Source organism: Geotrypetes seraphini, chromosome 1, assembly GCF_902459505.1.
Source record: "Geotrypetes seraphini chromosome 1, aGeoSer1.1, whole genome shotgun sequence".
NCBI lineage: Eukaryota > Metazoa > Chordata > Amphibia > Gymnophiona > Dermophiidae > Geotrypetes > Geotrypetes seraphini.
The window spans coordinates 153764054-153789984 of record NC_047084.1 but is presented as its reverse complement, the minus strand read 5'-3'; the positions used below and the strand labels follow the sequence as shown (position 1 = coordinate 153789984).

General features: G+C 42.5%; 1 protein-coding gene across 4 annotated transcripts in view; it reads left to right on the top strand.

Moving 5' to 3' along the window:
• SLC10A7 (solute carrier family 10 member 7) overlaps positions 1–25931 on the top strand; it is a 309837-nt gene that overhangs the window by 171744 nt on the left and 112162 nt on the right. For 3 of the 4 annotated variants that reach the window (XR_004539058.1, XM_033940172.1, XM_033940180.1), the window contains exon 6: positions 12446–12481. Coding sequence is in view for 2 of the 4 variants with exons in the window: in XM_033940172.1 (XP_033796063.1) it covers positions 12446–12481 (36 nt within the window). In the remaining 2 variants the exon portion in view is untranslated. Of the gene's footprint in view, positions 1–12445; positions 12555–25931 lie in introns of all 4 variants that reach the window. The other variant, XR_004539057.1, reaches the window with a different exon arrangement.

Genomic DNA, 25931 nt, shown 5'->3' with positions numbered 1-25931 from the left:
GAAGGATGCTGGGCTGTATAAAGAGAGGCGTAGTCAGTAGAAGGAAGAAGGTGTTGATGCCCCTGTATAGGTCATTGGTGAGGCCCCACTTGGAGTATTGTGTTCAGTTTTGGAGACCGTATCTGGCGAAAGACGTAAGAAGACTTGAGGCGGTCCAGAGGAGGGCAACGAAAATGATAGGAGGCTTGCGCCAGAAGACGTATGAGGAGAGACTGGAAGCCTTGAATATGTATACCCTAGAGGAAAGGAGAGACAGGGGAGATATGATTCAGACGTTCAAATACTTGAAGGGTATTAACGTAGAACAAAATCTTTTCCAGAGAAAGGAAAATGGTAAAACCAGAGGACATAATTTGAGGTTGAGGGGTGGTAGATTCAGGGGCAATGTTAGGAAATTCTACTTTACGGAGAGGGTAGTGGATGCCTGGAATGCGCTCCCGAGAGAGGTGGTGGAGAGTAAAACTGTGACTGAGTTCAAAGAAGCGTGGGATGAACACAGAAGATTTAGAATCAGAAAATAATATTAAATATTGAATAGGCCAGTTACTGGGCAGAATTGCACGGTCTGTGTCTGTGTATGGCCGTTTGGTGGAGGATGGGCAGGGGAGGGCTTCAATGGCTGGGAGGGTGTAGATGGGCTGGAGTAAGTCTTAACAGAGATTTTGGCAGTTGGAACCCAAGCACAGTACCGGGTAAAGCTTTGGATTCTTGCCCAGAAATAGCTAAGGAGAAAAAATTAAAATTAAAAAAAAATAAAAAAAAATTTAAATTTAATCAGGTTGGGCAGACTGGATGGACCATTCGGGTCTTTATCTGCCGTCATCTACTATGTTACTATGACCATTTTCGGAATCCTAGTTACTACGGCTCCCCAGGCCATTGAGCCCTTTGACTTATCATTGACAATTTCTCCCTCCATGTCAAAGAGGGTTTTTGATGTAACTGGTGTGTCCAGAGTCTTGATCCTGAACATTGGGAAGCAAAAGGTCACTAAAAGCCTGAAAACGTCAGTTCAGAAAATCAGTACAGTATGAGCATTGACATTGAGTATTGGGGGGGGGGGGTTGGGGACTAAGAACCCAACACCCAGTCTTTTATGACTCAGACTTCAGCGTTGGCGCTGACTGCACCAAGACTGCATTCAGAGTGTTAGGTTCCTTACAGAGGGCTCTACTTACTCTTCATCTATGCCTCGTTCGTTGAGGGATGTGGCACGTAAGAAAGCTAAGAAGTACAAACATTCTTCCACTTCTAGGCATGGCATTGCGTATTCCCAAGCATCAACTTCCTTGATGCATAGTAAGTGTTGATGCACCGAGGACTGCTCTCCTTCAATCCCTTCTGCCTTGTTGCACCTTATGCTTGGAACAAGCTGCCCGAATCCTTACAGTGGTCTCCGTCTCTGGCAGTGTTCAAGGCCCATTTAAAAGCGCACCTCTTTGAGAGTGCTTTCGACTCCTAACTCCTCTCACCTTGGGTTCTGCATCCTCTACCCTCTGTCATGTCTTGCTTGTCCAAGTTAGATTGTAAGCTCTCCCGTGCAGGGACCATCTATAAATGTCAAAATATACAGCGCTGTATATGCCTTTCAGCACTATATAAGTGATAAGTAGTAGTAGTAGTAATCTAGCTGATATCTCCCCAATGGTATGCCTTGACATTAAGGTCATCCATGCCCTGCCATCTAGTACAGCCAAACTGCTTTCATGCTGATGTCTCTTCCAGTACTGGCACTCTTTCTCCAGAAGGAAATCTGGGCGAAAGGAAAGGTGGTCGAAGTGGCGTTTAATGGTGCGAAGTTTCCAGAGGGAGCAGAAGCATTTTTTGTCCTGGGCGCTGGTATGATCTTCGAAGGTCAAGCATCTGTCTAGGAGGACTCCAAGGATTTTTATGGTGGGGTTGATTGGGTAGTCTAGGCCGTTCAATTTCAGGGAAGTGTTTGTTAGTTTATGGATAGGACTTGCCAGAAAAATTTTGGTTTTTTCGGTGTTCAATTTTAATTTGACTTGTGAGGTCCATAGTTCTAGCTTGGTGAGGACAGAAGAGGTGAGTTGTTCCGTCTGTTGTGTGAATGAAGTTAGGGGAATGATAATTGTGATGTCGCCTGCGTATATGAATGATTTTAGGTTTAAGTTGCAGTGGACTGAGAACCAAGACACACAGGTTCAAAACCCACTTCAGGCTTCTTTTTTTGTAAACTTGTAAACCCTACAGAGGCAGAAAAATACTTACCTGAATATATGACACCATACCCATATGGTGGTGTCCTTTTGCATACAATGGTTGCCTGTAGTGGTTACCTATATTCTTATAATAAATCCAGTGTACCTGTACTTTTCTTCAGAAACAAGAGGTGCTAGTGGGCTTCTGTGAGATCACCTATTTCTTCGATGCAATGTGAACTTCAGGGTAGCTAGTCTATTGCCTAAACCCCTAATCCTTTGCCATATAGATAGTTTAATCTGTTTTGTGTGCTGTACAGATATAAGATCATGTATGTTTGATTAGGAGTGGTGGAGTAAAGAGTGAAACTTTCTAACAGTGCATAAAAGTGAAGTCTTGTCTATGCGGGAATTGATTTTCTTTGATGCACATAGCTACTTGTAAGACACTGAGGGCAGGGATAATGCTAGAATTCAGGTGTTATTTGCATACATGCAAGCCATCCCTAACCACTTCGGGATAATTGCTACGGTGATATAAATATAAAAATATTTTAATAATTTTTCTTTATTAATTTACCCCCTCCCCCCCAATCATTCCTGTGTGGTGGGGTCACATAAGTGTTAGCATATTTTGAATGAGGCTGAATGATGACTGAAGTTTGGAAAGCTTTTGACTTTAATATGAGGTAATATTGTGATATATAACATAATGTAAGCACATACTGCCACCTATTCTGTAGGCAAAAAGGGCTCACACAGTAATCCTGTGCTTACCACCTTGTAGTGCGTGGTAATGATTAGTCCAGGAATGCTGCTCCCAAAAAAATTTTTCCAAAATATTTTTGAGCATTTAGACTAGCAGATTCTAAAATGGTCCTTACCACAGATGTCTGAGTGCAATGGAACCTTATTTTAAGATATGTTAGGTGTGTGCCAAAGCCAAAAGTCATTCCATGAGATTAGATTTGAACACATATGTATTGAAGATCGTGAACATGGAAAATGAGGACGATTTTGAGCTTGAAGGCGATAGAAGTTGTAAAGGATTTCAATCTCCTGGGCTCTTTTGTAAACAAAGATGCAACTAACAAGGAAGAAATATTCTGCGGAAATCAAGTTTCTTGGTCACTTTTCAATGAAGGCTTTCGACATAGTATTCAAAGGCAAGGAACTAGCACTCCAAACAAAAAAAAATCCAGACCTGTGCATGTACTCATTTTCTCAGTGGTCAATTACAAATTCAAAAGCTGGACACTATGGAAAGAAGATTGACTCATTTGAGCTTTGGTGTTGGACAAGGATTTTATGCATGCTGTGGACCACCAGAAGAACTAACAAATCAATTCTGAAAGAGATCAAACCGGCTATGTCACTAGAAGCCCAAATCATAACTGTCTTATTTTGGTCATACTGTCAGAAGAGAAAAATCATTGGGGAAGGACTTCATATTTGGAAAGATTGAAGGAACCAGGCGAAGAGGGTGACCTGCAATCAGATGTCTGGGGACAAATTGAAAACAACCCTGGGGATGATGCTGGAGGACCTTACCATACTAGCACAAAACCAATTTCTTTTTAGATCTGTAATTCATCAAGTCGCTAGGACTTGGGCATAAGTCTATGTCGTCTAAGAGAGAGAGGTGTGTGTTAGTGCTTAATGCAGTTTTGTAAAAGGGCTCCTAAATCTTGACTTTGGGTGAATGAACCATGTAGAGAAAATTTTTTTTATTTTTATTTTTTTAATTCTTTGTTTTCCATCCTATGTACCCCATTGTGCCATTTCAGGTAAAAATTTGTTTCATTCATTAATATTCACTCAGAATGGTAATACCTGAAGCCCCTTTTTCACAGCCTTCTTGTAGCTGTATTCATGGCAGGAACAGAGTGTGCTCACCCGTACCTGCTAAGATCCATTCCATCCTCACCCATACCCCAGGAGCCAGAAGTTACTTGCATCTCTGTTTCCTCCTGACCTGTGTTTTTTTTTTGGATGGTATTCACTATTCAACCAGTGAATGTTCCAAGGCTCAGTCTGGTGTTTCAACTGCCTCTCTGGGCATTCCAAGCCTCATTCTGGTGCTTCAGCTGCCTCTCTCTTTAAATGTTCCAAGCCTCGTTCTGATGCTCCAGCTCCCTCTTTCTGAATGTTCCAAGGCTTTGTCTGGTGCTCCAGCTACCTCTCAGTGCATTCCAACCCTCATTCTGGAGTCACCGGAGATTTTGACTACACTCCCCCAGGAATCTCATGGCATCTTCTTCCATCCCCACGGTTTTCACAAGATTACTGCAATCCCTATTCCTGTGCAGCTCTCTGGACCACTTTTCCCTACATGTTGTATGTAAATTAAAACCCTGTGCATTCTGGGGGGGGGGGATGTTTTTTATTACAACAGCTCAGGGACGGTGTTCAGTGTACATGTGATTTCATCCAACCATTCTGTGTTCTGTTTTTATGTGCCATTTCATTTTATTCTTTTTATGTTTGTTAAAAGATGAAAAGCTTGCAAGAGTTGAATACCTTGGGTTATGCAAAGACTGGTAGCAATTGGAAGACCCACAGCACCACCTAGTGCAGCTTGCCTTCCCTTTAACATATTTCTAGTTAGTGGAGTCCTTTTTAACTTACTAGACATCTTAATGCAGAGGAGTTGTTAAATCCAGGATTGAATGAAGGGATAAATTTATAGTTTGATTTAACAAAAATTCACATTTTGCTTCAGATATATTTAGATTTTCTCTTTTATAAAGCCAGTTAATATTTTCAGATTTATGGGGCTGCTTTTTTCAGCTTTAATTTTCTGTGTCTGTATTTCATTATCAAGTTTTTCTCTGCTGTAACGCAGATGTGAGGACATGTGAACAAGCTGTTTGTGGCCTTCTATACCTGAGCTATTTTAATATCATTGTCTCAGATCAGATGGTTCTGAGGTTTAGTTTGATGAGAACTTAATAGACACCCTCCTTTCACTTTATACCCTGTAATGGTGTGAAATCAATCCAAATGTTGAAAGATAAACTATCGTAATCCATCCCAAAGTCAATCCTCATAACCTTATCCTCTACCTTCACAAACAAAAATAATGTTTCTTTAATCAGTAATTGCATCAGTTCTTCTATTGTGACTGATTATAAATACTTAACACATTTAAAACATCGTTTTGAGCTAGAATTCCCACTAGATGAAGGATCTATGTCAAAGAGCTGCTAAGTATGAGAAAAGCAATTTTAACCTGTATTATGAGCTAATTGACTGGATGGTCCCATAACATCCACCCTATCAGCAAGATGAAAGTTAGGGTTTGTTTTTGTTTTATTTTATCAAAATTAATTTTACCATAGAAAGGCTATAGTAAGTTGTACTGAGTTGTTTGTATTTGTTCAGCAGTTCAGATAAACTTGTTACATATGATTTAGGGAAAACATTTTCAAATTGATTTGGTCTATTGAATTGATTTTTCAATTTGATTTGATTTGATTTGCTTCGCTTTTCCCACCCAATTGGGTATTTTTTTATATGTCCTGGCAGGATTATTTTGTAGCCTCTTCATACATACACACACACACACCCCGACCCCCCCCTTGTCCTCTCCAACCGTACGCCGGTTCTGTGGTGTAAACAAAATAAAAAAGATGTTTCCTCTCTCTGTTAGGTCCTAGCTTACGCTCCCTGTCTTAACATCAGTTCTGGCAAGATACACATTTCAAATCTGACATATTGTAATCATAAAATAGAAAATAAAATTATTTTTTTTCAACCTTTTGTTGTCTGGTCATAGTTCTTCCAATTATACTCTTCAGTTTCTGATTAGAGATCATCTGTGTTTGTCCCATGCTTTTTTGAATTCTGTCACTGTTTTTTTCACCACCACGATCCTCGGGAGGACATTCCAGACATCCACCACCCTCTCCATGAAAAATAATTTCCTAATATTACTCCTAAGTCTACAACCCCACAACCTCAATTTATGTCCTCTAGTTTTACCATTTTCCTTTCTCCGGAAAAGATTTAGTTCTATTTTAATACCTTTTAAGTATTTAAACATCTGTATCATATCTCCCCTGTCCCTCCTGTCCTCGAGTATACATATTTAGGTCTTCCAGTCTCTCCTTGTACATCTTTTGGCTCAAACCTCCTACCATCTTTGTCGCCTTTCACTGGACTACTTCAAGTTTTCTTATATTCTTCATCTGACATGGTTTCTAAAACTGAACACAATACTCCAAGTGGGGCCTCAGGGAGGAAAGGTTGAATTTTGGTGATGTTATAGAGAAAGAAGCAACAAGTTTTGGTGATCTGTTGGATTTGCACAGAGAAGGAGAGAGAAGAGTCAAAGATGACCCCAAGGTTGCGAGCTGACGAGACAGGAAGGATAAGAGTGTTATCCACTGAGATAGTAAGTGGGGGGGAGAGAGGAGATGTAAGTTTGGGCAGAAGAATAAGTAGTTCAGTCTTGACCTTAGTTTTAAGTGACAGCAGGATATCCAGGCAGCGATGTCGGGAAAGCAAGCTGAGACTCAAGCTTGAATTCCTCTAGTGATTTCAAGTGTAGAGAGATAGATCTGGGAGTCATCAGCATAGAGGTGATAATGAAAACCATGGGAGGAAATCAGAGCACCAAGGGAATAAGTATAGATGGAGAAAAGATCACAGGACAGAGCCCTGGGGTACTCCGATCAATAGTGGGAGAGCAGTGAGGTATGATTCACCGCTGCATACACTAAAGGTGCGATGTGAGAGATAGAAAGAGAACCAGGAGAGAACAGGGCCTTGGAATCCAAGTGAGACAACATGTCATGGAGAAAGCAGTAGTCAACAGTGTTGAAAGCAGTGGATAGAAAAAGAAGGATGAGGATAGAGTAGTGGCCTTTGGATATGGCCAGGAAGAAGTCATTGAAGGCTTTGGCACGGGCAGTTTCAGTAGCTTGCAGGGGAAGAAAACCTGATTGGAGTAGGTCAGGGATGGCTAGGGATGATAGAAAATCTAGGCAGTGGTGGTAAACAGCACATTCAAGTAGCCTGGAAAAGAAGGGGAGGAGGGAGATTGTTCGATAGTTGGCAGGGCAGGTATGGCCAGTGAAGGTTTTTTGAGGAATGGTGTAATTATGGCATGTTTGAAGGCATCAGGGACAGTTGCAGTGGAAAGTGATAGATTGAGGATGTGGCATATAGAAGGGGTATCAACTACTTACTTATAGGAGTCTAGTTAGTATAAATTCCAGTGTGTAAGTTATAATAAAATATTAAATTCACTGGTTCTAAATTCAATTATTCATAAGATGGAAGAGGCCTGAAGCTTTTAGAGGTAGCAGGCTTAAGCTTAGGATGAATGATGAAAGCAAATGATTTCTCATGTTCAGACAATTGTTTAATAGCTGCCTTGATGGAGTCGTCAAACAATTTATTGCCCTGGCAAGGGATGTTGGCCAGACAATCTTGAAAATTGGGGTCCATGTCTACAGTGCAGAGCCAGGCAAGCTGGCGCATTGCCACTGAAAAGGCAGTGACCCTCGAGGAAAGCTCAAATGCATCAGAAGAGAATTTTGATACAGACGACTACCAAACTTGTCCATGGTCCTGCCCTCTCTTCCAGGAGGGACAGTGGCATAAACTTTGGCAGGATTGGTCCTTTTCAGAGAAGACTCCACGAGAAGGGACTGATGGGATAACTAAGATTTCTCGAAGCCCTTGCAATGGACCATCCTGTAACAAGATTCTAGCTTTCCTGGTACAGCAGGAATGGAATAAGGTGTTTCAAGATTCCGATTGAAAGTTTGAGAAAGAAGTCTATTAATGGGCAATTTAAGAGACTCAGCAGGAGGACAAGACATACCCACTTCCTCTAAATACTCCATAGAGTATTTGGAATCAGAGTCCAAAGTAATATTGAGGTCCTTACTCATTTGATGTTGGAAAGAAGAAAAAGATATCTGCTCCAAGGAAGGTTGACCTTGAGGGAAAGAAGGTGACCTCGAGGCGCCTTGCAAGGCAGAGAACGAAGGAGAAGCTTCTCTGGAGTACTGATACCTGAGGTCTGAATGCAGGTACAGATGACTCAGTGAGAGAATGGATAGAAGCCCTTGCAGGAGAAGTATAGGTATAAGGCTCTGGAGGTGGTGTCCCCAACTTCGGAGTTGGAGGTCTCGAAGAGTCTCGAGGCCTGTCTCGAGAAGAGGATCTGTGCCTCAATGGATCCCTCAACTGATGTGGCGAACAGTGCCTCGAACCAGGCAGGTCTCACTGAGAGGAGCGTCGAGGAGTCTTCGTCCTATGTCTCAGAAAGGGCGACACCTTATACGAGGAAGGAGGGCTGGAGCCTGGAGATCGAGACATCAAAAGGCATTGAACTCCTTGTGTTGAGGTACCTCGAGGTACTGATAAGGACTGGACTCCTTGAGTAACGTGCTTATGCTCCAGACGAGACACTCGCAAAGACTCAACTCCTTGCATAGAGTGTGTCGAATCCTCTTGAGGCACTCCCAAGGACTCAACTCCTTGTATAGAGTGAGTAGATTCAGCTCGAGGCACTGCCAAGGACACGATTCCTTGTGATACTACTAAGTGCTCAGACTGGACTGCAGGAAGCAGAGTCGAGGCAGGAGTATGTTTGGCAAACATATTACCAAACTGACGATCCAAAATGGTCTGGATCATAGCCTTGAGGACTTGAGGATCATAGCTGAGACTTGAGGATTTGGTGTGGCTATAGTCTCCGGGGAAGAATGGCTCTTTGACTTGGAGACATGCTTCTTGGGCAGCTTGATAACCACTGCTGGTACCTGACCTGAGGGAGGCAGCGAATGGAAAAAATTGCATTACAATTAATAAAAGGGGTGGGTCTAGGGTGGAGCTTGGGAGGTCTGTGGTTGGGGTACTCAGTTGATATTTGTTAGATTTCCCTGCTGGCACGCCCTACTGATATTTCAGGGCCTGTCTGGAGGGCCTCTGTGCATGCGTGGATGTCATCGTGATGATGTCACGCATATGCATGATGTCATCACGGAGACGTCTGCGCACTTCCAGGTGCCTCCAGCCATGGCCACTACCTTTAGTTTGCCCCAGCTCGAGAAAGTTTGAGAGACACTGGTTTAAGGGGTGAAGAACTTATGTGCAGAACGGACGAGCAGGACTTGGGTGTGATTGTATGTGATAATCTTAAGGTGGCCAAACAGGTTGAAAAGGAGACGGTGAAAGCTAGACGTAAGCTAGGTTGCATAGGGAGAGGTATGGCCAGTAGGAAAAAGAAGGTATTGATGCCCCTGTATAAGACTTTGTTGAGACCTCATTTAGAATATTGTTACAATTTTGGAGGCTGCACTTTCAAAAAGATATAAAAAGGATGGAGTCGGTCCAGAGGAAGGCTACTAAAATGGTTTGTGGTCTTCATCATAAATCGTATGGGGACAGACTTAAAGATCTCAATTTGTATAATTTGGAGGAAAGATGGGAGAGGGGAGATATGATAGAGACATTTAAATACCTATGTGATGTAAACGCGCATGAGTCGAGTCTCTTTCATTTGAAAGGAAATTCTTCAATGAGAGGGCATAGAACGAAGTTAAGAGGTGATGGGCTCCGGAGTAATCTGAGGAAATACTTTTTTACAGAAAGGGTGATAGTTGCATGGAACAGTCTCCCGGAAGAGGTGGTGGAAACAGAGACTGAGTCTGAATTCAAGAGGGCCTGGGATAGGCACGTGGGATCTTTCAGAGAGAGAAAGAGATCATGGTTTCTACGGATGGGCAGACTAGATGGACCATTTGGCCTTTATCTGCCAAATGGCCCATCTAGTCTTGTTTTTATGTTTCTATCTTTCATTTGAGCAAATGAAGTGCAAATACTTTGGAAAGTTGACCTTCTGTTGCGCAGGGGTTAAACTGTGGAACTCACTTGTCAGTCAGTTACGCAAATGTCATGAAAAGGGCAGTTTTAGAAAACTACTCAAAACGCAATTATTTGTAAATGCCTATCTCTAGATAATGATCCTTTATTATCGCTGCTTGTTGAAGACTTTTTTAATGATTCTTTGTAAAAGCCTTTTTGCTTTCATTCTTTAGAGTTGATTTTCTGAGGATAATTTGTTAATGTTTGTCTGATTTTACTTATTTTATAGAATTATTTATGTAAAATTATGTAAACCGTTTAGGTTTAAACGGTATATAAATTTTTAAAATAAAATTGTTTTTTATTGTTCATTGCTTTTCTTGAGCATGTGACAATGCTGATCTGTGGATAATAATAAACACTGATTATATAGTACCACCCATGTCCTCAGGGCTATGGAAGAGAATTCATACTGCCCAGGATGCACAGAGGGGAAAAAATGTTATAAACTTGGGGCTCCTTTTAGAAAGCCGCGCTAGCAGTTTAATGCGCGTAATAGCGCACGCTAAACCGCCGGCCGCGCTAGCTGCTACTGCCTCCTCTTGAGCAGGTAGTTTTTCAGCTAGCGCGGGGGTTACCGTGTGATTAAAAGTCGCGCGCACTAAAGCCGCTAGCGTGGCTTCATAAAAGGAGCCCAGACTCTTTTTCCCTCATTTAAGTTTGCTGTTTTTCTAAATTTTTGTATTGGAAGGTTCTCTTTTTTGTTTGTTTGTTTTTCATTCTTTGTAGACAGCCCTATTTGCAAGTAGGTTATCAAACATACCTGTTCGACTAGCCCCTTGTAGCCCATTATAATTTCAGCTTTTATTCAAAGACTCGTAGAGAAATTTTTCCAAGTTACTTTTAGGGCGTCCTGCATCACTTCTGGACTTATTTTACTGGAAGGACCGATCTATGCTGAGGATCGTAAACAGATCCTACTTCTCGTATACAGGGTTTTAAAGGACAGCGAACACCTTTACCGGAAGTTGTATCCCGGAAGTAATGTTACTTTACCTTATCAAATAATCCGTTTTTATCTTTGTTTTTATTGTAAACTGAAATTAATTTTATCTCCAGCCAGGAGATAATTAAATACCAAAAATATAGTAGCAGCAGTGTAAAATCCTCGTTCCGGAGAGGCCATGACAAGCCTCACCGTAATCTACTTAACTAAGCGGGTAACTGCCTATTAGTTAATGAATGGATTGTATTCACGTGCGCTGGTAGGGCTAGTCTCAGTTAGGGTGTTGGTCTTAGGCCAGAGGGCCGCCTCGTGAGCGGACTGCTGGGCATGACGGACCACTGGTCTGACTCAGCAGTGGCAATTCTTATGTTCTTATATATCGAGGACTTATTCAATGCAATTTTTATCTTGAGTTTTCAAAAAAAGGTCTGCCAATTAATCGATATATTTAACCCCTTAGGTTGCAGACATTGTAAATGATCAAACCATCTTTGTTCTAGTTGCAACAATTTTTTTCCCCCTCTAACAGATTCCACTATTCTATCTATAGCCATACATCGAAGTTGTTCAGAAGTATGGTTATACGCCAGGCAATGTGCTACCGGTGGAGCTTCTTCTCTTTTAAGATGCAAACAAGATTGTTGAGTAGTTTTTCCAATGTATATTTTTTGACAAGGGCATTTGATCATATATACCACATAATCCGTTCTACATGTGGTGATATGTCTTAAATAATAAATCTTACTGTTTGAAGGATTTTCTAACGAAGCCCCTTGAATGGTTAAAGGGCATATTTGACATCTTCCACAACTTGTATGAAATCCTTTTCAAGTAGCAACCCTTTGAGTATCATCTGGTTTTAGACTCAAACGTTCCCTCAGATTCCGAGATCTAGAGTATGCTAACCGTAATCTAGTATTTTCAAAGCATGGGTTTCTCTGGACAATTCTCCAGTGATTATGGATTATATCAGCAATTTGTTTAGATTCTACATTAAATTTAAGAACACACGTCTGGAATTCGTCCATAATTTCACTATTTATTGTTTGAAACTCATTTTGTGTAGATTTTTCATTCCCTTCCTATTTTAAATGTATCAGTTGTTATTACCGATGTTTGTGGTTGTAACAACCATTCTTGATGATTGTTTTTTGCCCTCCGGTAAGGTTTCTTTAATACCTTTTCTGGATAGCCTCTAGATTTCAAATTTTTTGCTAACTTGTTAGCTGATCGCTTGAAATCTTCTGTGTGTGTACATATGCGTCTGAATTGTAAAAATCGCGCCAAAGGCAAACTATCTTTCAAAGCTGACGGATGACAGCTATCGTATTGTAGTAAACTTCCTGTATCCGTTGGTTTCACATAAAGTTTGGTCTCTAACTGGTTCTGTCTGTTAGTAATCCATGTATCAAGAAAATTTGAAAAGTAACCATCCTCTCTTATTTTTTTTCAGGGCATCGTTATAACTCCCTTGCTACTGCTGCTGTTTGTAAGTATTTGTTTGCTGAACTGGTATCCCCTTTGTTCCAGTTTTAAAGTTCACCATGTTAATTACGATCAAGGTGATTAGGCATCTCTCTGCACTGCTTTTACATGCTGCCTCTATAAAGAAGTAATGCTTGTACTCTTAAGAGAAATGGGAAGTGCAATCCATAGAGGTAGTAGGGTAAAACCAGGACTAGTTCAGCTGCCTCTTATAGCTTGGAGTTTTATGGTTATTTTGCCATGATAATAATCTCTCAGTACATACGTTTTCCAGTTAACTAGGTCGTCTAGCTTTTAAGTCACTATGGCCCCCTTTTATCAAGCTGCATTAGGGTTTTTTTTTAATCACGGGTTGCTGTGGTAAAAACTCCAATGTTCATAGCAATTCTATGAGCATTGGAGCTTTTACTACAGCGGCCTGTGATAAAAACCCTAACGCAGCTTGGTGATAGGGTCCTATATGTATGAACATATATAAAACATGAAAATTAATTTATAATTTTGATGTAACTTTAATATATAGTGCTGCGTTATGCTGATTGCATCTGGAACCAGCTTCTCAGAATGTTACCCCACTCTGAATCCTTTTAGGAGAAAAAGTGGGTTATAAAAGCTTAAAGTATGAAAAATAAATCGTAACTTTGTTATTTAGCAAGCCTATTTTCCAAAGAGAAAGAAGGCTTATGAGGGTTTATACAGTTGCGTAGTAAAGGGGTGTTATCCGCCCCAGGCACAGTCTTCTTAAGGACGCAGCAGCACCACCTCCACCCCCCCTCTCCCAGCTCCTCTCCTTGCTGCACGCCCTATTCTTCCCCCCATACCCTTTTTACTTCCTTGGCGCAAGGTTGCTGCCTGTGTCGGCATTGGTTATCTCTCTGATGTCACTTCCAGGACCTGCACCTAGGAAGCAATATCAAAGGGCGAGCAGACACCGATGTGGGCATGCTGCTCATGCCGGAGAAGTTGAAAGGTATGGGGAAAGGGAAGGGGGAGGGGCGCCACCACCCTGGGCACTGCTCACCCTTACTACGCCACTGGGTTTATATCTCTGTGTGTGTAACCAAGGAAATGAGAGTGGATAGACCTCTTTTGGTAGATGTGCATAGAAAATTCTCATATGCAAGCCAAAACGAAGCCCTTACTTGTTTGTCTTCCACCCTCTTTTTTTATGTCCTACTCATGGCCAAGATCTATCACAATGATAGCCCGACCCATGTTTTCTTGGTGCTCCGATGCACATATTGAGAAGCAGATTTCTTTAACTCTGGGTGAAACATATTCGTTTAGCATAGAGCAGGGATCTCAAAGTCCCTCCTTGAGGGCCGCAATCCAGTCGGGTTTTCAATATGCATTGAAAGCAGTGCATGCATATAGATCTCATGCATATTCATTGGGGAAATCCTGAAAACCCGACTGGATTGCGGCCCTCAAGGAGGGACTTTGAGACCCCTGGTATAGAGTCTTTGGTAAGTGTTATGAAAAACAAGAGCATGCACGGAGAGACAACTTCTTATTGGCACACATTTCGTAGAACTAATGTTCATCAACTTTACAAAAGGGTGGATTAAAAAAAAAATTAGCTTAATGCACCCTTAAAAGTGGGTCTTTCCTGCAAGCTAAGGCCATTTCCACTGTAGCTTTAAAGACCCCAGTTTATTTATTTTTATCCAATAATGGTCATATGCTAATGTTACTGGCTCATATTTTGTAGATGGTAAAGACTCCTGTGTTATCCATGCTTTAACTAGTTAACATGTGGTAATGTAGATGTGCTTACTAGTTAGTACAGGAATGCCCACTCTCTGCCCTGATAACCCCCCCTTACAAAAAATGTATTTAGCATGCGGTTAGCAAACACATTCAAAAACTACCATGCGAAACTGTAATGCATTACACAGTAATTCATTATATTGCTAGGTTAAGCTCATATAAGCGCCTAACACAGCTTAGTAAAGGACCCCAAAGTGACTACAGGAATGTGGCTTACTCCTTTTTAGTAGCTCAAGGTAAGTTATAGTCAAACAAGTGGCTATTGTCCTTTCTCTGGGCCTGCCTTCCAATGTTCTTGATATCTAATTGGATCATGGAAGAGCATCCCTAGTTGCTCCTACGCTTGCTGGCTTCTGGTTCAAAATGGGGTCTAGTTTCCTTATATACTTCTCCCTCGGTATTCACGGGGGATAGGGGCAGAGCCAGACCGTGAATGGAGAAAAACCGCGAATATCGTCCGGCTCTGACCCACCCCCGCCTCCCTCCCACCTTCCCCCCGGCATCCCGGCCTTACCTGGTTGTCTAGCAGGCTTTCAAGGCAGGAGCAATCTTCCTACGCTCCTGCCCCGTGTAGATCACCAATAGGAAATGACTGCCGTGAGTTCCCATAGTCTCTTGAGACTACGGCGGGAGCTCATGGCAGCTCTTTCCTATTGGTGATCTACACGGGGCAGGAGCATAGGAAAATCGCTCCTGCCCCGAAAGCCCACTAGACCACTAGGTAAGGCCGGGATGCCTTGGGAGGAAGGCGGGAGAGAAGCGGGAACGTGATAAAATATTGGGTCCCCCCCCCCCAAATAAAAAAAATTGCAAATTTGTGAAACCGCGAGTGTGGAAACCGCAAATGGGGAGGGGGAAGTTTAGGATTGCTAGCACCATTTTGAATGCATTGCCAGCAAGGGAAGAAGCAACCAGGGATAGCTCCTGTTTGAGCTCACTATATACCAGGTATATTTAAGGGAGGCCAGAGGGACCTTTGTTAGGGGGAAGCATGACAGGGGAGGGGGGTTTACACTTATGAGGCCCTTCAGATTGGGCAGGGCTTTTATTGGGGGGTGGGTTGTGGGTTCAAACCCTGTGCTGTTCCTTGTGATTCTGGACAACTCACTTAATCCTCCACTGCCCCAGGTACATTAGATAGACTGTGAGCTCACTGGGATAGATAGGGAAAATATTTGAGTACCTTTCAAAAAATGGGCTAAACAATAAAATAAATAAATAAACAGCACTCAAAACCCACTTCAGGTAAGTTACTTGGTCACACCTGTTCAGGTGCAGTCAGGAAACAAACAGAAAAAACCCCCATATCTTCAGGGCAGTCTGAAACTTACCCCTAATCCACAGGCAAAAAGAAAACTGAGGGGCAGATTCTGAAAACTAAAATCTGCCTTTAACGTGCTCGCTAAACCGGTTCCAGCCAATTTAGTGTGCAAGTATTATAGTGGCAGATTATCAAAATGGCTTACCAAGGTCTTTTCCAAGTTTTCTAGCAGTTTCCGATAATGCCATGCAAATGTAATACAACAAGGTCATTAATATTAAAATGATCACGCCAAGCGATTCTCTATAGTAGCCGAGTGATTCTCATTTCTTACTATTGCAACGGAAAGTGAAACAAAACAAAAATCCATACGAAAAAGGAGATTACTGCTGAAAAATAGCTGGAAAGCGATGACCACAAATGCTCGCAGTCTAAGCAACAAAGTTCATGATCTGCAAGCCCTGATGTTAGAGGCAGATCTAGATATTGTCGCTATGACAGAGACATGGTTCGGTGAATCACATCGATGGGATACAAACATACCGGGATATAATCTTTTTAGGAAGACAGAGATGGTCAAAAAGGTGGAGGAGTAGCTCTCTATGTAAAGATCAATATCCAAGCAACCAAAATGCAAGGGACCTGGGGAGAGGAAGAAGCGATATGGATCGCTCTGAAAAGAGAAGATGGAACTTCTATCTATGTGGGTGTAGTCTACAGATCTCAGACTCAATCGCAGCAAATTGATAAGGATCTGATTGTGGATATCCAAAAGTTTGGAAGGAAAGAGGAGGTTCTGCTGTTGGGAGATTTCAACCTGCCGGATGCGGACTGGAATGTTTCGTCTGCGGAATCGGAAAGAAGTAGGGAGATTGTGGATGCCTTTCAAGAGGCTCTGCTCAGACAAATGGTGAAGGAACCCACAAGGGAAAAAACGATATTGGATCTGTTCCTCACAAATGGAGAGAGTATCTCTAATGTTCGAGTGGTTGCTCACCTGGGAAGTAGCGATCATCAAACGGTTTGGTTTGATATAACGGCTAAAGTGGAGAGAGGCCGCATGATACTTAAAAGTCCTAGATTTCAAACGTACGGACTTTAATGCAATGGGAGAGTACCTGAAGAAAGAGCTGTTAGGATGGGAGAACATAAAAGAAGTAGAAAGACAGTGGTCTAAGCTGAAAGGAGCGATAAAAATGGCTATGGAACTTTATGTGATGGAAATCAATAAAAACAAGAGAAAAAGGAAGCCGATATGGTTCTCCAAACTAGTGGCGGAGAAAATAAAGGCGAAAGAGTTGGCGTTCGTGAAATATAAAAAAAACCAAGAGGAGAGCAGAAAGGACTACAGGGTGAAACTGAAAGAAGCCAAGAGAGAGATACGTCTGGCGAAAGCACAGGCTGAAGAACAAATGGCTAAAAATGTAAAAAAGGGAGACAAAATTTTTTTCAGATATATTAGTGAAAGGAGGAAGATGAAAAAAGGAATTGCTAAACTAAAAGATGCTGGGAACAAATATGTGGAGAGTGATGAGGAGAAAGCAAATGTGCTAAACAAATACTTCTGTTCTGTGTTCACAGAAGAAAATCCTGGAGAAGGACCGAGATTGTCTGGCAAAGTTACACGAGAAAATGGAGTAGATTCTGCGCCGTTTACGGAGGAGAGTGTTTATGAGCAACTTGAAAAACTGAAGGTGGACAAAGCGATGGGACCAGACGGGATCCATCCCAGGATACTAAGGGAGCTCAGAGAGGTTCTGGCAAGTCCTATTAAAGATTTGTTCAACAAATCTCTGGAGAAGGGAGTGATTCCTGGGGATTGGAGGAGAGCGGATGTGGTCCCTATTCATAAAAGTGGTCACAGGGATGAAGCAGGAAACTACAGGCCGGTGAGCCTCACTTCAGTTGTTGGAAAAATAATGGAAATGTTGCAGAAAGAAAGGATAGTGAACTTCCTAGAATCTAATGGGTTACAGAATCCGAGGCAACATGGCTTTGCAAAAGTTAAATCGTGCCAAACGAACCTGATTGAATTTTTTGATTGGGTGACCAGAGAGCTGGATCGAGGACATATGCTAGATGTAATTTACTTGGATTTCAGCAAAGCCTTTGATACAGTTCCTCATAGGAGGCTTTTGAACAAACTTGAAGGGCTGAAGTTAGGACCCAAAGTGTTGAACTGGTTTAGAAACTGGCTGTTGGACAGACGCCAGAGGGTGGTAGTTAATGGAAGTCGCTCGAAGGAAGGAAAGGTGACTAGTGGAGTCCCTCAGGGTTCGGTGCTGGGGCCAATCCTGTTCAATATGTTTGTGAGTGACATTGCTGAAGGGTTAGAAGGAAAAGTGTGCCTTTTTGCAGATGATACCAAGATTTGTAACAGAGTAGACACCGAAGAGGGAGTGGAAAATATGAAAAAGGATCTGCAAAAGTTAGAGGAATGGTCTAATGCCTGGCAACTAAAATTCAGTGCAAAGAAATGCAGAGTAATGCATTTGGGGATTAATAATAGGAAGGAACCGTATATGCTGGGAGGAGAGAAGCTGATATGCACGGACGGGGAGAGGGGGGCCTTGGGGTGATAGTGTCCGAAGATCTAAAGGCGAAAAAACAGTGTGACAAGGCAGTGGCTGCTGCCAGAAGGATTCTGGGCTGTATAAAGAGAGGCGTAGTCAGTAGAAGGAAGAAGGTGTTGATGCCCCTGTACAGGTCATTGGTGAGGCCCCACTTGGAGTATTGTGTTCAGTTTTGGAGACCATATCTGGCGAAAGACGTAAGAAGACTTGAGGCGGTCCAGAGGAGGGCGATGAAAATGATAGGAGGCTTGCGCCATTCAGACGTTCAAATACTTGAAGGGTATTAACGTAGAACAAAATCTTTTCCAGAGAAAGGAAAATGGTAAAACCAGAGGACATAATTTGAGGTTGAGGGGTGGTAGATTCAAAGGCAATGTTAGGAAATTCTACTTTACGGAGAGGGTGGTGGATGCCTGGAATGCTCTCCCGAGAGAGGTGGTGGAGAGTAAAACTGTGACTGAGTTCAAAGAAGCGTGGGATGAACACAGAGGATCTAGAATCAGAAAATAATATAAAAAATTGAACTAATGCCAGTACTGGGCAGACTTGCACGGTCTGTGTCTGTATATGGCCGTTTGGTGGAGGATGGGCTGGGGAGGGCTTCAATGGCTGGGAGGGTGTAGATGGGCTGGAGCAGGTTTTAACGAAGATTTCGGCAGTTGGAACCCAAACACAGTACTGGGTAGAGCTTTGGATTCTTACCCAGAAATAGCTAAGAAGAAAAAATTTAAATTGAATCAGGTTGGGAAGACTGGATGGACCATTCGGGTCTTTATCTGCCGTCATCTACTATGTTACTATGTAATCTCGTTCTGCCATATTTGCAGCCAAAATTTACCGAGCTGTTGTTGCCTTACTTTCTGATCAGTGACAGGAAAGTAAGGTTTGACAGCTCAGACCCATCCCCCATGCAAATTAAAATAATAATTAAAACAAAAAAACGAATTGAAGATCGGCAGGAGAGATGCCTACTCCCTCTCCAACAGCGAAAGAGATGCCCACTCTCTCCCACCTCCAAGCAACATTTCCCCCCCTCCCCCCCGGACAACTTTTCAGCAGCGGGACATTTCCTCCCCCCCCCCCCAGACAACTCTTCAGCAGCAGGAGAGATACCCACTCCTTCCTGCTGCCATGCGACACTTCCCCCCAACACTCCCTCAGCAGTGGGAGAGGTGCCCACTCTTTCCCACTGCCACGCAACTCCCCTTCATGCCTCCGACGACCCCTTACCTTACTTACATAGTGGGCCGGAGAGCTGCCTACTCCCTCCAGCCAGCTGGCCCGCCTCTTCAAAATGTTAGATTGCTAAATGGTTGTCTGCCTGGATAATTAAAATATGTGTACACTTTAAATCATGAGAGCATTGAGAGTTCCTGAAAAATAGGTGTACAAAAACTATAACCTCTTTTGAGAGGAGAATTTATGGAAAATAATTCAGTAATTTGAAAAGTTAGTAATAAGAGATACTTAGATCATATTTGTTCAGGCAGCTGGTTTAAGATGTTGAAAAGAAAAATGAAAATATATTTACTTACTGCAAATTAATATTTGTTTTTATCATTTAGGTCAGATTAGCAGAAGCTAATTTTTTATATTGTATCAAAGCAAAATTGTTTTAAGAGAGAGACTCATTATGAAAATATATTTAAATAAAAATTATCTATTATATCGTTGTAAAACTCCAATGCTCTGCTTACATTTTTAATTTTGATTGTCCACATTGTAAAAATGAAAGGGAAAGTTCCTGGTTTAAAGGAAAAGTATTCTTTGTTTATGTTCCTGACCAGCTGTGACAAAGGTGGGCTGTACAGCAGTGCTTCCAAGGAAACAATCACTACACTTGTACAGTGCCGGTGGGTCTAACCTCCTAACATTTGCAGATGTGCTGGGAGTTGTCACGGCAGCTGGCTTCACCTTTGTTGTCTCAGGTGGAAATGATGTGAGTTGCTGCAGCGATTCCTAGCAAATCTGCAGGACGCCACAGGAAGGCTGGAAGATTTGAGCGCTCACCAGCTTCTCTTTATCACATCCGAATCATGCAAGCATCTCTCAGCCATGATCATTTACTAATGAGCCATACTAATCCTGGTTTAATTTAACTTTTAATAATTAATCCCAGATGATAGGAAAAATCAATTTGAGAGAAAATTTGACTCCCTCTGCATAAATATTTAATAAATAAACTATTTCTTGAGATATTGAAGCATAATATACTGTGGCATGTATTATTATTCTGTTCAAATTCACAGATTTTTAACTGACTAAACATGCATGCTTTTACCCTAATGTCTAAGAGATCATTTTCTTTAAAAAATCTACCTGCCAAAGGAGATGTCCTGATAGGTTTTATGTATACTTTTACATCAACAAGAATTCATAATTTAAATCCAATCTAATCACTATCCTTTATTCATGAATTGGAATATTCTACAAACACTGAGACTTCAGATATTGGTCTGGATTGTGATAGATGCCATGGAGGTGTCTCAAAACCTACAAGCTGACTGACACAGATGTCCCAAAACCTGTGCCTCTGATATTCAGATTTGGGGTCACAATATGAAATTGAAAGGAGGACACTTCGGAGCAAATGTGAGGAAATGCTTCTTTACTAAGAGTACAACTAATGCCTGATAGTTGAGAGCAACCAAATTCTAATCTGTAGCCAAGATTCGCTGCTTGGTTTCAATTTGAACTGAAACCATCTCCCACCCCCAACCCCCATGCAGAAAACCCATCCTCTGGGCTATCCACTAATTTGGCCCTCCCCTTTCCTATAGGCCCTCCCTAGGCCTACCTTCAAAGCCCTGGTATCCTAATGATCTCTTTGGGCAGGAATGATCCCAAGTCACTCCTTCCCCTGCTGTCTCTATAGTTGGCCATTTAGAGACTGGAACTAGCATTGGCAGGAGCAATTGGGGCTGCCACAATCTCCTATGGCTCTGCGACCACCAACGGCAATTTCAGCAGCCATTTTGACTGTGGAGCCAGCAGTAACAAGAACGACTCAGGATTGCTCCTGCCCCAAGGAGGCCACAAGAACACCAGGGCTTCAAAAGTAGGCTTGGGTAGAGCCTGCGGGTGGTGGGAGAACGGTATAGAGTGGTCATGGGGGTGGGACTGATGAGTTTCAGTTTCAGCTGAAATACAGTTATATTTGTGGCAGAAACCAAAGCAGGGCTGAATCCAGATTTTGAGCCGGTTATGGTGTCAAAACTGAAATTTGGTCAGTCTCTAACTGGTAAGAAGGTCAGTAAAGGGAGAGATGACCTGGGAACTGAGTGGACATGCAGTGACAAAATAGGCAGCAGCAACTATGCAGACCAGTTGGGCCAACTGGTCTAGTAAGAATTACTGTGTTGTGCTTTCTTTTTAATTGGTTGATTGACTGTTTCTGCCTTCCTAATTTTATAATCTTACTGGGGAAGTCTATAAACGATGCCTATATTAGACGCCATTAGGCACCCTAATTGTAGCTGCATAGCAACGCCTAAATTCAGAATCCGCGCACAATTTTAATTTTTTTATTGATTTAATTGGCATGGTAATTGACCACAATGGTTTTCAGCCAATCTAAAAAAAATCATTCATTAATTAATTTAAGAGTTTAGCACCAAACTCTTAGGGCGCCTAGCGATGCCTTAGTGGAGGCGGCCTTCCATGCCTAAAGATGCCTATCAATGCTTGCGTTTAAAAGTAGTTGGTTATAGGTGGAGAATAGCCATGGTTGATTTAGGCATCGTTAAGCATCCGATCTAGGCGCCACCAAATTAGGCAAGTGAAAAAGTGGCCTAATGAAGTTGCGCCTGTATCTAGGATGCCTAAGTCCACTTAGGCGCCACTAGGCATGATTCTATAAATGGTGATGGTTTTTTTGATTGACAACCTTGCCAAATGGCGTTTATAGAATCTGGCTTGTAGTGCTTAAATGTAAGCTCCATTTGTGCACTAAGATTATAAACTACTAGCACTTATGTGCATGAATGTAACATTTACGTGCATAATTGCTAGGTGCAGGCTCAGCAATATTCTATACTATGAGCATGCAAGTCGCACAGCATGGAAATGCAAAGGAACGTGAACAGGAAGAGGTGCCTGTGTAAGGCATAAGCATGTCATAAAAACATAAGAATAGCCTTACTGGGTCAGACCGATGGTCCATCAAGCCCAGTAGCCCGTCCTCATAGTGGCCAATCCAGGTTCCTAGTACCTGGCCAAAATCCAAAGAGCAGCAACATTCCATGCTACCAATCCAGGACAACAGTGGCTTGCCCCATGTCTTTCTCAATAACAGACTATGGACTTTTCCTCCAGGAAATTGTCCAAACCCTTCTTAAAATCTACGTGTGTAAATGTCAAACATTTACACACATAGGTCATAGAATACGTGCACTTATGCATTGAAGTGCTACATTGAAATGCATTCATTACACCTGCCATTGACATAGCATAAGTAGGCACACCTAAATGTTAGTGCATAAGTGATGACCATTCTAATATTATATAAAAGAACATGGAGACCCATAATCCATTACACTTTGCACTCAATATTCAGCATTTTCATGTGATCTAGTGCACTGTTCTTCAATCGCCGGTCCGCAGACCGGTGTTGGTCTGCAGGAAATTTTTGCCGGTCCGCGCAGGGCCGGCGAGATTGACTCAATTCAATTTCTTGCCGGTCCGTACAGGGCCGGCAAGATCAACAACTGAAGACCACACTGGGCCAGAGAGATCTTGGGGAGCCTCCGACAGTGGCTTTCTTCCCTCTCTGCAGCTCACCTTTACTTCCCAGCGCAGCGATTCACGAAGGCAGCCTTGGGGCTTTTGCTGAGTCGCGGCTGCCTCTGATGATGCAACTTCCTCTTTCCTCAGAGGCGGCGCGATCCAACAAAGGACCCGAGGCTTCCTTCCTGAATCGCTGTGCTGGGAAGTAAGGAGAGATGCTGGGAGGGGAGAAAGCCACTATTGAAGTCTGGGAAGTTGCTGGGCAAGGGAAAAAAAAGGGACAGCTGCTACTGGAGAAGGAGAAGGAGAGATACTGCTGGGAGGGGAGGAGGAAAGGAGTCTGGGAAACTGCTGGGCAAGGGAAAAAAGAGACAACTGCTACTGGACCTGGAGGGAAGCTGCTGGGCAAGGGAGAAAAAGGGACAGCTGCTACTGGAGAGGGAGAAGGAGAGATGCTGCTGGGAGGGGAGGAAGGGAAGAGAGTTACTGCTGGACAGGAGGAGGAGGGAAGGGAGAATGAAAAAAGGAAGGAAACAGCTGGCAGGGAGATTAAAGGAGGGGAATGGGAGAGACAGGCATGAGAAAGTAGAGAGATTGATGATAGGAAGGGGTCAGCAGAAAAAGAGGGACAACAATGGTAGATCTGGTGTAGGAGAGATAAAAATGAAGAGAGCAGTGAAGCTTGAATGAATCATGTAAAAAGGAGAGAGGGGGTGCAGGCTGGATGGAAAGGGGAGAGGGGCATAGAAAGAAGACAGATACCATATGGAAGGGGGAGAGGACAGACAGTGGATTGAAGGGCAGATGCTGGATTGAAGAGACAGAGAGGGCAGACGCTGGAAGGAAGAGAGTGAAAAGAAGATGAAAGCAGAAACCAGAGACGACTAAAGGTAGAAAAAAATAATTTTATTTCTATTTTGTGATTAGAATATATCTGATTTGAAATATATATCCTGCTAGAGCTGGTGTTAGACATAACTGGGGACTGCAAAGCCCAGGCAGTGCTTCTTTAGCTTCCAGCTGGCTTAGGGCGCTCTCTGACCAGGGGGCAGTTGCCCTAGTTGCACTCCCCTAAAACACCGGTCCATGGGTGTAAAAAGGTTGAAAAACACTGATCTAGTGCATATAAATCTGTATTTAAAAGAACTTGTCTGGATAGCAGCACCTGCTAATTGGTTAAGTCCTGCCAATACAGATATTCAGCAGTACTATTTAAATAATGCCACAGAATATCTTTATGGACCACTTCATCACTATCCAGATAGTGCAAGTATGAGCAGTCTTTATACACCATTTTCTGCAGATATTCAGCAGCAGCCAGTATTCAGTTACTGCCGATGAATATTTGGATTTTTTGACAAGGTCATCTGAATCTCTTATTCTATCAAGGCACAGGAATAAACAACTTAGCATCATCTTAGTATATTAACTAAGTACTTAGTACATTGTAATTGGACGTCTAATGTCTTGTCACAGTACATTAACTAAGTATCAACTTGATACGCTATCGTTGGATGTCTATTTTCAGCCCAGGGAACTGAGTCTAGTTCTGGAAGATATGTCTGCAAAAGTTCACTGATAGATGAAGTCATTTCCCAAAGACAGCCAACACGATACATAGCCTACATTAGAAAACATATATTGAAAAACATAAGGAAACAAAAGGCATATTCTAGAACAGTGGTTTTCAATCTTATTTATTTCTAAAGATCACTATTACAGTGTATTTTGAAATATGTGGGACTAGAGATATGACACAGGGACCGTTTACCATGGTAAACCGTGGTCACCGCAGTAAATCCGTAGTAATGGAGACATTTGCAACTGGTTTACTGCAGGAATGAGGACAAGACCCTTCACTGCCCCATGGGAATGGGGACAAGTCCTTTCACCGCCACGTGAAAGCGGTAACAAGTCTTGCTCCTGTGGTAAAAAAATTGCACACGTGTCAGACTCGGCATCTCCTCTCCAGCTCCTCTTGGGCCTTTTTTACATTCAGGAGCCAGCCATGTCACGATGAAGACAGAAGGAACCCAGAACCAAAGCCTGAGACCAATGTGATTTGAAGAATAAAATTACCAGACAATAAAAGGTAGAAAAAAAAATGTATTTTATATTTTGTGATAGAATATTTCAGATTTGAAATATGTATTCTGCTAGAGCTGGAACCGCAAAGCCCAGACTGTGCTTCTTTAGCTTCCAGCTGGCTTAGGGCTCTCTCTCTGACTAGAGGGCAGTTGCCCTAGTTGCTCTCCCCTAACACTGTTCTTGCCATGTGTGACTGAAGTATTCTGTTAGCTTGATTTTTCTATGTAGCATTCTGTAGTAATTTGGTTTGTTCAGTTTTCATAATAGTGGAGGGGATATTTGTGAAAGGGAGGGGAGACTGGGGTTTTGTTGATCCTCTGTGTTATTTGTGTTTATAAAATGACAATTGTACAGAATAGTCTCTTTTTATACTTTAATAAAATATGTTCAGTATAAAATCATAACTTTTCGAGGCTTGTGCAGATGGGATCTGACAGTTTGCAGGGCGGAGACAGGTACCAAGATAGCGGGGCGGGGACAGATACCGAGCTTGCGGGGCGTGGACAGGGATTGAGCTTGTGGGGATGGGACAGGGACGAGGACTGAGCTCGTGGGGATGGTGCAGGGACGAGGACTGAGCTCGCGGGGATGAGGCAGGGACAAGGATGAGCTCACAGGGATGGGGCGGGAACAGTGATACATTTTTCCCTGTGTCATTCTCTATGTGGGACCCCAACCATATAAATAACCTTTTGGACTGTAAATTTCCCTGGAATCTAGATTGAAAAACACTGCTATAGAAGAAAGTTGGGAAGAGGCAGATGAGCTTCAATGTAGAGAAATGTAAAGTCTTGCACATTGGGAAAGGAAACCCGATGTATAACTACACGATGGGGGGGATGGTACTGGGGAAGGCAAACTAGAAAAGGACTTGGGGGTACAATGCGCACAGAATGTTGGGCATTATCAAAAAAAGTATCACTACCAGAACGAAGGAAGTTATCCTGCCACTGTATCAGGCGATGGTGCGCCCGCATCTGGAGTACTACGTTCAATATCGGTCGCCGTACCTTAAGAAGGATATGGCGATACTCAAG